The 13481-nt window shown below is 41.8% G+C and overlaps 1 protein-coding gene across 3 annotated transcripts in view; it reads left to right on the top strand.

Annotated features, from left to right (window-relative positions):
- The window catches only part of arsg (arylsulfatase G), a 117967-nt gene extending 106627 nt beyond the window's left edge, over nucleotides 1-11340 (top strand). For all 3 annotated transcript variants that reach the window (XM_059948484.1, XM_059948483.1, XM_059948485.1), the window contains 2 exons: nucleotides 8009-8099; nucleotides 10937-11340. In XM_059948484.1, the coding sequence (XP_059804467.1) occupies nucleotides 8009-8099; nucleotides 10937-11214 (369 nt within the window). In that variant the 3' untranslated portion in view covers nucleotides 11215-11340. The remainder of the gene's footprint in view (nucleotides 1-8008; nucleotides 8100-10936) is intronic.
- Nucleotides 11341-13481: the final 2141 nt, after the last annotated feature.

Raw genomic sequence — 13481 nt, 5'->3', positions numbered from 1 at the left:
TTTACCTTGCTCTTGTCCCAGATTTGAGCAGTAAGTAATCTCAAGCCTTCCAAATGGCAGCATGATTTCCTTGGAAGCTCTCCATACCAGTCACTTGGACTCAACTACAACTTTCAACAAAGAAGGGTGAACAGAACAGAAGAGAGAGAAGTTGTGAGACTCTGGGAGAAATGAGGGGAATGGAATTACAGACAGACAGACATACTTTATTGATCCCGTGAGAAATTGGGTTTCGTTACAGTCGCACCAACCAAGAACAGTGTAGAAATATGGCAATATAAAACCATAAATTATTAATTAATAATAAGTAAATTATTCCAAGTGGAAATAAGTCCAGGACCAGCCTATTGGCTCAGGGTGTCTGACACTCCGAGGGAGGATTTGTAAAGTTTGATGGCCACAGGCAGGAATGACTTCCTATGACGCTCAGTGTTATATCTCGGTGGAATGAGTCTCTGGCTGAATGTACTCCTGTGCCTAACCAGTACATTATGGAGTGGATGGGAGACATTGTCCAAGATGGCATGCAACTTGGACAGCATCCTCTTTTCAGACACCACCGTCAGAGAGTCCAGTTCCATCCCCACAACATCACTGGCCTTACGAATGAGTTTGTTAATTCTGTTGGTGTCTGCTACCCTCAGCCTGCTACCCCAGCACACAACAGCAAACATGATAGCACTGGCCACCACAGACTCGTAGAACATCCTCAGCATCGTCTGGCAGATGTTAAAGGACCTCAGTCTCCTCAGGAAGTAGAGATGGCTCTGACCCTTCTTGTAGACAGCCTCAGTGTTCTTTGACCTGTCCAGTTTATTGTCAATTCGTATCCCCAGGTATTTGTAATCCTCCACCAAGTCCACACTGACCCCTTGGATGGAAACAGGGGTCACCGGTGCCTTAGCCCTCCTCAGGTCCTCAGACTGCTGTATTAAAATTCACCCTAGGAAGATGGCCTTCATCTGAAATAAACTGGAAGTACTCAGGAAGTCAAGCTGCATCTGTACAGTTTGGTACTTTAATTCTATGCATTATGAGTATGGTCTGTTCATATCCAGCTAAGGCCCAGTTAGGACAAGAGTAATTGCTATGAAAATCTTATTACACAAGGTTATAATGTGTCCTGTTTATATGCACGCCTATCACTGGCTATAGTTGTTCCCATATGTCACCCCTGTTCCTAATCAAGTTTAGCCAGTGATTTTCTGAATGTTCTTCCTGAACCAGTTTCTTCTTTGACTATTCTCATCATATTATGAATATAAGGCATATTTAGATGTAGATACTTTCTGCATAGTTTCTTAAGACACCACAGAAAAGATGGTGTACATCGTAAGCAACAGAAATTTTGTGTTTGCTGTGTCATGAATGATCAGAACTCTCTTGTTCTGGGAGATCTGGCAATACTTTGTGTTCTGATCTGAGTGAGGGGAGAGAAGGTATTTATTGGAGAAGATTGAGGCTGGATTCCTTTATGGACCTAAGGCCAGTGCACCTCGTCCCCATGTCATCATAAACAAGAGAAGCATCAAAGCTTTGATCCTGATTTGAGGCTGCTTCTTCTTCTTTCTGGTGATTATGTTAAAATGTTTACAGATTATTGCACACTGTTTTAAGTTTAGCAAAATTGAAGATGTGTACAAGTATATTCTTCCCATATAATCTGCCATAAAGTGCAGTTCAGGACTGACCTTTCCAAAACATGTGGTTATTTAATATATGCAACCACAGAACTTGAAAATATAATTTACCAGAAACATTCCTGGAGCCTTTGTACTGGCATAGTTTGGTTTTGAAACTATGTTTTTAAATAAGATAAAAGATGTATGGATGCCCCTGTGGAAGTGTTCATAATGTAACACCACCACAAAGACATACAAGTTAGATAGTCATTACAAAATTTATTTATTTGACGTGTTTGACCAGTAACTGTTTTGCTTTTATTCACTTAACATAATTAAGCAGGCAAAGCAAAAATAGTTTTATGTTGTCAGGCACATCACGGAAGCAGCCCCAGGTCCTATCCCACTGGCATGCCAGGAAGCTAATATTAAATCAGATTTTACTTGTTTTTCTTAGGAAATACGTTGCATGTGAAGATAGCCCTCCCAGATTTTATTATGATGATGTACCCTATTTATAGCAATAGCTCATAAAATGCCTAAAACATTCAATGATACTGTCTTTGCTTGAAATTAGGTGTGTTATAAATCATTAGCTACTGGATCTACTAAATTAAAACAAGCAGTTATTATATCTGCCATGTTAACCTTGGAAAATGCATCTCAGAAATTGAGCATTTCTTAAATCTCTTCAGAGCTCAATTTAATTAACAGCCACCAAATTGCCCATGGAGCTGCTTTATCTTACTTAGAACACTGGCAATATTTAGAGAACAGTTACTTGACTAGTATGCAAAGTGCTAATTTAATAAACTAGGGAATAATAAATAATTGAATACACTGGAACAAAATGCACAATATCAGCTATGGTAACCATGGAATTACTTGATTATCATAAAAATCCATCTGGTCCACAAATGTACTTACATGGCTTGGCCACATTATGAGCCTGTTTGTAGAGCAATGTGATTGACTTTTAACCTTCCTCTGAAATTATCTATCACACCCTTTAGCTAAGTGCAGTTGGGAAGGGTGAAATTGCTGGCCAGCAACACCCACATCCCATCAATGCAAAAACAAACAAAAATAATGTTTTACAGGAAGTATTGTGCACGAGGAAGCTGACCCTGTGGAATATAGCAATGGCTTAAGGATGACATGTGGGAGGAATGAGGAAGTTTTATAACATCAGGGTCAAAGAGAAATGTTTATTGTTATATGCACAAGTACATGTACGCACAGGTGCAATGAAAAATGTATTTGCAGCAAAATGACTTGCACATATAATCTAAGCAGCATTCACAAGCAAAAGCAAATGTACTGTTTGTATATAATAGATGGTATTTGCAAAAAATAACACAATTACAACAAAAAAAGTCAATTTTAGTGCAAAGTCATCATAGTGTTGCTAAACTGTAGTGATTACCAGTTCTGCCAAAGGGTCTTGGCCTGAAACGGCGACTGTACTTTTTTTCCATTGATGCTGCATGTCCTCCAGCATTTTGAGTGTGTTGCTTGGATTTCCAGCATCTGCAGATTCTCTCTTGTTTGTGATTATCATTTTGTCTATTGGTTCAAGAACCTAATGGTTGAAAGAAAGTAGCTGTGGGGCTAACAGCTTCTGTAGCTCCTGCCCAGTGGTAGCTGCAAAAAGATGGCAGGGCCTAGAATAGAAATCCTTGCTGACAGATGTTGCTTTCTTAAGACAGTGTCTCATGTAGATACTACTATTGCTGGGGAGAGCTGTACCGTGATGTATTCAGCAGAGTCCTTTGCCCTGCATATTTGGATTGCTACACCAGACCATAATGCATCCAGTCAGGAAACATTCAACAGTATGCCAGTTGAAGTTTGTTAAAATGTTTTGGGGATAAGCTGAACCTCCTTAGTCTCCTAAAAACAGAAAGATGCTGACATACATTCCTCATGAATGCATCTATATGCTGGGCCCAGGGCTGGTTAATGCCCAGGAACTTAGGGCTTCTGACTCACTCAATAGCAGATTCCTCAATGTAGACCAGCACACGTCAACAATTTACCTTTTTTTTGCATTAGATACATTTATTTCGATTTGATTTACATTCTAAATGTTGATAAGATCCGAGGGACCCATAGCTCAATGCCACAGATTGCAGCCGCTAGTCATTCAGTTCTTGTCTTCATTTACTGGCCCAGGGGACGTAGCCACGTAGCTTCTGCGAACTCCATGCTGCTGCTCAGAGTCATAGCCCGGGACACCACTTCGCCCTCCGGGCCCACCCCGTCCTTCTGTGGCTTCACAACATTTGCGTCTGGGGTCGTTCATGCAGCTGCTTTTGCTGCCACCTTATCCTGGCGCTTCACCATGGCGGAACCGGCTGCAGGGCTTTGACTCTGGAGCTGGCGCAGATCGCGTTATGGGGATGGAGGCCAATTTACTTTTTGAAGTCAGCAATTAGCTCTTTAAGTTTCGCTGACATTGAGGGAGAGGTTGTTGTTGTGGCACCACTGAACCGGTGTCTGATCTCAGTCGGGTAAGTTAACTCATTGCCACCTGTGATTTGCTCAACAACAGTAGTGTAGTCGGCGAATTTGAAGATGGCATTGGAACTGTGCTTAGCCGCATATTCATATGTTCATAGTTCAAAGTAAATTTATTATAAAAGTACATATATGACACCCTGAGATTAGTTTTCTTGCAAGCATTCACAGTAAATACAAAGAAACACAGTAGAATCAGTGAAGAACCACACACAAAAAGGGGCAAACAACCAATGTGCAAAAGGCAAGGCTCCTGTAGTCCTTCCTGAAAGCATTAGTGAGAAGAGACCATGGCCTTGATGGTGGGGGTCCTTAATGATGGATGCTACCTTCCTGGGGTAGTGCTCCCTGTTGATATGCTCAATGGTGGGAAGGGCTTTACCTGTGATGGACTGTATCAACTATTTTGTAGGCTTTTCTGTTCAAGGGCGTTGGTGTTCCCATACCAGGCCGTGATGCAACATGTATACTCTCCGCCATGCATCTATAAATGACATGCTGAATCTTTGCAAACTACTAAGAAAATAAAGGTGCTGTCTTGCCTTCTTTGTAATGGTACTGACATACTGGACCCAGGACAGATCCTTTGAAATTATAACACTGAGGAATTGAAAGTTGCTGGCCCTCACTGCCTCTGATCGCCTGAGGAGGACTGGCTCATGGACCTTCAGTTTCCTCCTCCTGAAGTCAATAATCAGTTCTTTGGTTTTGCTAACATTGAGAGGTTGTTGTGGCACTATTCAGCTAGATTTCCATTCTCACTCCTATATGCTGAATCTTCATCACCTTTGATCCAGCCACTGACAGTGGTGTCAACAGCAAACTTAAATATTGCAGTGGAGCTGTGCTTAGCCTCACAGACATAAATATAAAGTGAGTAAAGCAGGAGGCTAGGTGCACAGCCTTATGGTGCGCCTGTGCTGATGGTAACTTTGCATGAGATGCTGCCAGTTCAGCTGACTGGGGTCTGCAATGAGGAAATCAAGGATTCAGTTGCACAACAAGGTTTTGAGGACTAGCTCGTGGAACTTATTGATTAGTTTTGAGGGGATAGTAGTATTGACTGTCAAGCTGTAGTCAATGAAGAACATCCTGATGTGTGCATCTTCACTGTCCAGTTGTTCCAGGGCTGAGTGAAGAGTCAATGAAATGGCACCTGCTGTTTACATATTGTGACGGTAGGCAAACTGGAGTGGATCCAAGTCACTTCTCAGGCCAGAGTTTATATGTTTCATCACCAGTCTTTCAAAAGTTCTTCTCAGTGGGTGGAAGTGCTACTGGACGATAGTCATTGAGGCAGATTACCACATTCTTCTTGGGCCTTCTTCATATAATTGAAACCTGCTTGAAGCAGGTGGGAACCTCAGACTGCCGGAGCGAGAGATTAAAAATATCAGTGAACACTCCAGCCCATTGATCAGCACAGGTCTTCAGTAGTTGGCCAGGTACCCCATCTGGGCCAGATGCTCCGTGGGTTCAACCTCCTAAAGGATGCTCTCACTTTGGCCTCAATGACTGAAATTACTGGTCATCAGAGTCTATGGAAGTTTGTGAAAGTGCCTGCATGTTTTGACAGTCAAATCAAGCATAAAAGGCACTCTCATCTGGGAGTGAAGCCTTGTTGTCACTTATGTTGCATGGTTTTACTTTGTATGAGGTGATAGCATTCAAGCCCTGCCAGCTGTCGAGCATCCTTCAGTGATTCTAGTTTGGTCCAGAGTTGCCACTTTACATGTGAGATGGCTTTCTGGAGGTCATATCTGGACCCCTTGTATTTTACATGATCGCTAGACCTGAACACCACTGATCTGGCCCTTAGCAGATTGCAGATCTCTTGGTTAATCCAGGGCTTCTAGTTGAGGAAGATTAAATGATTTTTGGGGGACACTCTCATCCACAACTAATTTTATAAAGTCTGTGACAACCATGGAGCATTCATTCATATGTTCTGTTGAGTCCTTGAACTTGGCCCAGTCTGCTTACTTGAAGCAGTCCTGTAGCCCCTCCTCTGGCTCCTGTGACCACCTCTTCATTATCCTTACTTCTGGAGCCTTACTCTTTAGCCTTACTCTTTAGCCTCTGCCTGTATGCAGGTAGGAGAAAGACAGCAGATGGTCAGATTTCCCAAAATGTGGTGCAGGGATGGAAGAGTTGTTATTCCTTATAGTGGTGTGACATTGATTGAGTGTGTTGGGACCTCTAGTGCTGCAGGAGATATGTTGATTATAACTGGGCAGAGATTTCTTCAAGCAAGCTTGATTGAGGTCCTGGAAATGATTTGAAAGGTATCAGAGTAGCCTGTTTCTTGTTTTGCTAATTGTGACTCTCAATGCATTGAGCCCTTGCTTAATATCAGTCCGTAGCAGTATGTAAACTGTGGTCAGGATCCTGGAGGAGAATTCTCTTGGTCAATAGAATGGGCAGCACTTACTCATTAGATGTTCTAGGTCAGAAGAATAAGCGTGTGACAAGACCGCTACATCCAAGCATCATAAGACCATGTATATAGAGTAGAGCAGAGAGCTAACTTTTGAGGTGCAACGGAGGAGAAGTTGCTACCAATCCTTTCTGACTGAGGTCTCCTGATGCGGAAGTCAAATATCCAACTGCAGATGGAGGTACAGAAGCCCAGGTCTTGAAGCTTCATGATAAATTTGTATGGAATGATTGAGGTGAATTCCAAGTTGAAGTCGATGAAAACCAATTTAAATGAAGAAATTGTCTAGGTTCAGTTGGGTGTAGAATTTGAAAGATAGAATTATTTCTGCTACTAAATTGAGAAGCAAATACAGTACATGCAATGTAAAAATATTTTGATTTCTGTTCCAATTTCATACTGGCAGGCAATCACTTTTAGTATGCCATTTATCAACAAGTGAGGTAGAAATGATATTTTCCAAATGCAGCCTGTCTTCAAATGTAAACATTGACTGATAGCCTCCGCTAGTTGGCTGAATGCAGAAGGCATGTAGAGTTACTTTATAGTAAATGTTATGGAGCATAGTGAGAAGGAATTAACTACCCTAGATATATTTTATGATTCCTGTGCCAAGGCATCAAAACTAATTGTAAAACTTGAGAAGATGCCTAGTTTTCATGTATGTCAAAATAATAATCTATTTGTTTTTGCTGCTTAACTTCACTTGTATGTTTATTTTGCAAGTGAAATAGTTGTAGCTTTTCTTTTGTTAAATAATAATACTAATCCATGGTTTTTCTTTAGTGTAATCATATTGGCTTTCTCATGTTTGGGAACTTTTGTGGTAAAAAGAATATCTGATTCAGCCCCCCCCCCCCACCACCACCATTCCAACAGCATAAATTTTTACTCTTCAAGTATATGAAGGATGTAAGTAATAAAGTCAATTCAATTCAAATCATATGCAACAGGAGTGAATCTGCAGATGCTAGAAATAAATAAAAACAGAATGCTGGCAGAACTCAGCAGGCCAGACAGCATCTATGGGAGGAGGCAGTGACGACTTTTCGGGCCGAGTTCTGCCGGCATTTTGTGTTTTTATCAATTCAAATCATCATTTTTTACTCTCCTTCCTCTCTTCCCAAAACCCATTGCTTTCACATTTGGGGCACAGAGTTAACTGTGGAATTCTCAGTGCAATCCTCTGACAAAAATCCAGAAGCACAAAATAAGTTTTGAGGTGCAGTCAAATGGATCATGTATAGTACTGTAGGTATGAAGTTGATCTTAAATGAGGAGCTGCTGAATCACTCAAAGTATGCAATTAACATTCACTGTAGCTTCTGCTTTTGTTTGTGTTTGGTACTATATTGATAACTGCAGCATTTACTTGGATTTGCTCAGTAATGGGTACGAGAATGGAAACCTGTCTCTTCATGTGTTCCAGACTCTCTTCCATCCAAACAGTGGAGCAGCTGGGCAATATGGGGACCTGAAGACTATCCGTCTAAGGCAGTACAAGGCTTTCTACCTGACAGGTAAAGGAAAATGGACCATGCTCAGACATCCCACCCTATAAAAACTCATTTCAGGGAGGTAGCGCCATCAGACTCCTGGGAGAGGTGGGATGTCTGCAGTAAAGTAGCTCCTTAGCAGCTGGCCAGCAAGTTTAAATAATGTTAGCTATACTAATGAATGAATGACACCTGTTAAACTTATCACTCTCTCCCTCTCTCTCCCACCTCTCTCCCTCTCCCTCTCCCCCCTCTCTCTCTCTTCTCTCCCCCCTCCACCCCCACTCACTCTCAAAAAATCAATTTCTGGGATATTGTATATAATTTGCAGGTGTCAGAGAGCTGCTATCAATTTGCAGGAGAGTCCCGGAACTTCCGGGAGAGGTGGGATGTCTGCATGCTTTCAGTAGCCACACCATTTTTATTGATGGTTCTATCTAAAGATTGTCTTCAGAATATTGTGATAGACAGAAGATCATTAATGCTGTCACAGAGTTGCATAATTCATACAAATACACTAATTACAATCAGAATCACAGCAAAGCTTTGATATAAGTAACATTTTTAACTTTTCCATATATGTGTTCAATGATGCTTGGAGGCTTTGATCTTTTCCTTTCATTAAGAAGCCATATTTTGTTTAGTTAAGTTTTTAAACACAAGGTGAAGTTACACCAATTTGAAAAGTTAGGAGTTACAAAGATTGAAGGATGCTTGAAGTGCAGACTCTACGCCTAGTGTGGCTTTTGATTATGCTTATATGACAATGACGCAAAGGTACAATGCAATATAGTAGACATGTGGACTTTTATTAATCCAGGTACCCAGGAACTTCCAGTCCTGTCATCTACATACTTAGGAGGATTTGGGCATTACTGCAGGGCCAGAATTTATTGCCTTTCACTAATTGCCCTTGAAAAGGCAATGATAAAATGCCTTCTTGAACTACTACAGCCCTACTGATGAAAGTATTCACACAACATTGTTGGGAATTCTAGGATTTAAGACCAGCAGCAATGAAAGACCAGCAATATATTTCCAAGTCTATATTTAAGAGGAAGTTAGATATGGCCCTTGTGGCTAAAGGGATCAGGGGGTATGGAGAGAAAGCAGGTACAGGGTTCTCAGTTGGATGATCAGCCATGATCATACTGAATGGCGGTGCAGGCTCAAAGGGCCGAATGGCCTACTCCTGCACCTATTTTCTGTGTTTCTATGTTTCTAAGTCAGCTTAGTGTGCAATTTGAAGGAAAGCCAGTAAATACTGGTTCTACTTTACATTCACTGCTCCTCTTGTTGGTGTAGATGTTGTACCTTTGTACGAGATATAACTCCAATCAATGGAATTTTAATTTATTTTTTATTTAGAGATACAGTGCAGAATAGGCCCTCCAGCCCTTTGAGCCGCTCTGCCCAGTAACCCCCAACAACCGCGATTTAACCCTAACCTAATCACAGGACAATTTACAATGACCATTTAATCTCCCTTTTAAGTAAGTAAGTCTTTGGAAAGAGGGAGGAAACCAGAACAGCCAGAGAAAACCCATGCACTCCATGGGCAAGACGTACGTAGATTCCTTACAGAGGACGCTGGGATTGAACTCTGAACTCCAGTGCCCCGAGCTGTAATAGCATTGTGTTTTGTCTCCCCAGATACCCCAAGGGTATGCCTTTCCTTTGACTCCAATTTTACTGGGGTACCTCAGTACCGTACTTGATCAAGTGCTGCCTCCAGGGATGAAGGGGTTAACCTATGAGGGGAGATTGAGTCGCCTGGGACAATACTCTCTGGAGTTCAGAAGAATGAGAGGGGATCTTATAGAAACATACAAAATTTTGAAAGGGATAGATAAGATAGAAGTAGGAAAGTAGGTTCCATTGGTTGGTGAGACTAGAACTAGGGGACATTGCCTCAAGATTCAGATTTAGGACTGAGATGAGGAGCAACTGTTTTTCCCAGAGTGTGGTGAATCTGTGGATTTCTCTGCCCAGGGAAGCAGTTGAGGCTTCCTCTCTAAATATATTTAAGAAACAGTTAGATAGGTTTTTACATAGTAAGGGAATTAAGGGTTATGGGGAAAAGGCAGGTAGATGGAGTTGAGTTTACGGACAGATCAGCCATGATCTTATTGAATGGTGGGGCAGGCTCGATGGGCCAGATGACCTACTCCTGCTCCTATTTCTTATGTCCTTATGTTAATATCATAGACAGTCACTCTCAACTTGCCTCTAGAATTCAGCACTTTGGGCTGTGTTGGAATAATGAAATATGGAGCTGATTTGTTTTTGACAATTTTGGATTAGTAAGTGCTATTTGATAGCACTGTCAATGATTCCCTGTTTTGCCAGTGACCAAGTGTTGATCAATTAAGTGGTAATTAACCAAGTTGGATTTGTCCTGTGTTTTGTGAGCTGGACACACCTGGGCTCATTTCCTCATTGTTGGCTGGATGTCAGCACTGTAACTTTTACTGGAACATCTCGGCTACAGGCAGAGTTAATTCTGGAGTACAGGCCCCATTGCCAAAGATGATAGTTACGAGCATGGGCAAGCAAGCCTCAAATCCTAGTATCATTGCACTTAACCTAGGGGAACTCCACTGCGGGTTAAAGCAATCTGGCAAATTTTCCTGCACAGGAGTGACTTCCGACTTCTGAAACCATCTCAATAAAAAAACAAGCCAAGGTGCATCTTGTTTAGCCAATGAGAAAGCATCGGGACTGAAACTGACATTATAAAGCAGTCGCCTTAAACGTTATATTACCTGGATGACATGTGAATGTGGTGTTTCGTTTTCATAAAACTGGCACGCAGAATTGTGGAAGAATGGCAACAACATGTTGTTTTCTTGACATTTTAGGTGGTGCCAAAGCTTGCAGGGGTGAAAAGGGGCCAGAACAGCAACATGAACCACCTCTGATTTTCAATCTTTTGAACGATACAGCAGAAGACCAACCGCTAGATCCTCTTAGTCTTGAATACCATGATGTGTTCCCACAAATCCAGAGGATGCTGAACAATATCCTTCAGGACATCTCCACAGATAACACCTCCTTGGCTGATTATTCACATGATCCAGCAGTAATTCTATGCTGCCAACCAAAGCATGTGGTGTGTAGGTGTGATAACGTAACTTAACTCTCTTTGTATATTTTAATCATTATTTTCACCAGCTAGTTGGTGAAATCACTGTAAGTTTCATTAAAATGTAGAAAATAACTTTTAAAAATAGCAAATAAAGAGGTCTTAGTGGTGAGTATTGTACTTAAAGTAACAAAAATATCTAATTAATTACAACTTTTTATATAAGAAGATGTTGTGGCCAATTATAGTACAGTAGCAAGAATGTTTTAGGTAATTTGCAATGGAAGTGTCTCACACGGAATACAATTGAAATCAGTAGGCTGGTGTCAGTCAACAGCGCTCTCCTGTAACACCAAGAAGGCCGAAGTTGCTGAGAGGAGCAAGCAAGGCTTTTTAAACAGAGCAACATGCAGAAAATGTTGGAGGAACTCAGCAAATCAGGCAGCATCTATGGAAATGAATGAACAGTCAACGTTTTGGACCAAGACCCTTCTTCAGGACCGGAAAAGAAGAGGGAGGACGACAGAATAAAAAGCAGGGAGCTAGAAGGTGATAGGTGAAGCTGGGTAGGAAAGGTAATGGGCTCAATGAAAGCAATGTGATAGGAGAGGAGAGTGGACCATAGGAGAAAGGAAAGGAGGAGGGGACCCAGGGGAAGGTGACAGGCAGGTGAGGGGCCAGAGTGGAGAATAGAAGAAGAGGGGAGAGGAAGGAAAATGTTTTTTACTTGAAGGAGAAATTGATATTCATGCCATCAGGTTGAAGTATACACAGGTGGAACTTGAAGTGTTGCACAGCCAGCCTAAGGATAGCTTCATTGTGGCACAAATGGAGGCCATGGTCCAACGTGTTGGAATGGGAATTGGAATTAAAATCTTTGGCCACTGGGAAGCTCTGCTTTTGGGAATGGAGTGGAGGTGCTCGATGAAGCGGTCCCCCAATTTACGATGGGTCTCACCGTTGCGAAGGAAGCTGCATCAGGAGCGCCAGACACAATAGACAACACCAGCAGATTTGCAAGTGAAGTGTTCCCTCACCTGAAAGGACTGTTTGGGGCTCTGAATGGAGGTGAGAGAGGAGGTGAATGGGCGGTGTAGCACTTTGGCTGCTTGTGTAGAAACAGTGTGTAGAATATAATTCAGAAGACATAGTGATCAAACTTTATGGTGCTCTGTTCAGGTAAAACTAAATCTTCACTTCAGGAGGTTGGTAATAGGTTAATAGGTTAGGCACCATATTAGTTAGATTTTTTTATTATTATTAATTGTTTATAGTGTCAGGACTTTGTTGTTTCATGTTTGTTCCTAATTGCTTGAATCTAAGTGGTTCACCAAATAATGTTTAGTGTCAACTACATTCTATTGGTTTGAAATTCAGACCAGGTAAAGACACAGATTTCCTTCCTAAAATCCATAAATGAATCACGAGGAAATCTGCAGATGCTGGAAATTCAAACAACAACACACACAAAATGCTGGGGAACACAGCAGGCCAGGCAGCATCTATAGGGAGAAGCACTGTCGACGTTTTGGGCCGAGACCCTTCGTCAGGACGAAGGGTCTCAGCCCAAAACGTCGACAGCGCTTCTCCCTATAGATGCTGCCTGGCCTGCTGTATAAATGGATCAGTTGTGTTTTAACAGCCAACAGAGGACATAAGGAAGCTGCAAAGGGATAGAGATAGGTTCAACGAATGGGCAAAGTTCTGGCAAATAGAATATACTGTATGTGAAATTCCTTCAGGTGCATAAGTTTCCTCCTGAACTCCGGGAATGTGCTAGTTAGAGGCTTAATTGGAGCTGTGCATTGCCTCTGGAATGGATGGGTGTAGAACAAGCAAGGTGGGGTTGAGGAGCAAGTAAGAGAGAGAATAGGCTAAAAAGAAATGAGTGGACAAATGGGAGTGGTAGGATCGCTCCAAGTACCAATACAGTCTCGAAGTACTCAATGGCCTCCCATGTTGTAAAAGATTGAAAATGAAGTTGTCCATTTTTATAGGAAAAAATAAGAAAAAAGTCTGTTATATAAATGACGAGAGATTGCAGCACTCTGAAAAGTAGAGATCTGAATAGGTGTATAAGATGATGAGAGGCTTTGATTGTGTGGATAGTTAGAGGCTTTTTCCCAGGACGGAAATGGCTAGCATGAGAGGGCACAATTTTAAGGTGCTTGGAAGTAGGTACAGAGGAGATATCGGATAAGTTTTTTATGCAGGGAGTGGTGAGTGTGTGGAATGGGCTGCCGGTGAAGGTGGTGGAGGTAGATATGATAGGGTCTGTTAAGAGACTCATGGACAGGAACATGGAGCTCAGAAAAATAGAG

Source organism: Hypanus sabinus, chromosome 23, assembly GCF_030144855.1.
Source record: "Hypanus sabinus isolate sHypSab1 chromosome 23, sHypSab1.hap1, whole genome shotgun sequence".
In the NCBI taxonomy this organism is placed as follows: Eukaryota; Metazoa; Chordata; class Chondrichthyes; order Myliobatiformes; family Dasyatidae; genus Hypanus; species Hypanus sabinus.
Note: the sequence above shows the minus strand (reverse complement) of the source record. Positions and strands in the feature narration are given on the sequence as shown.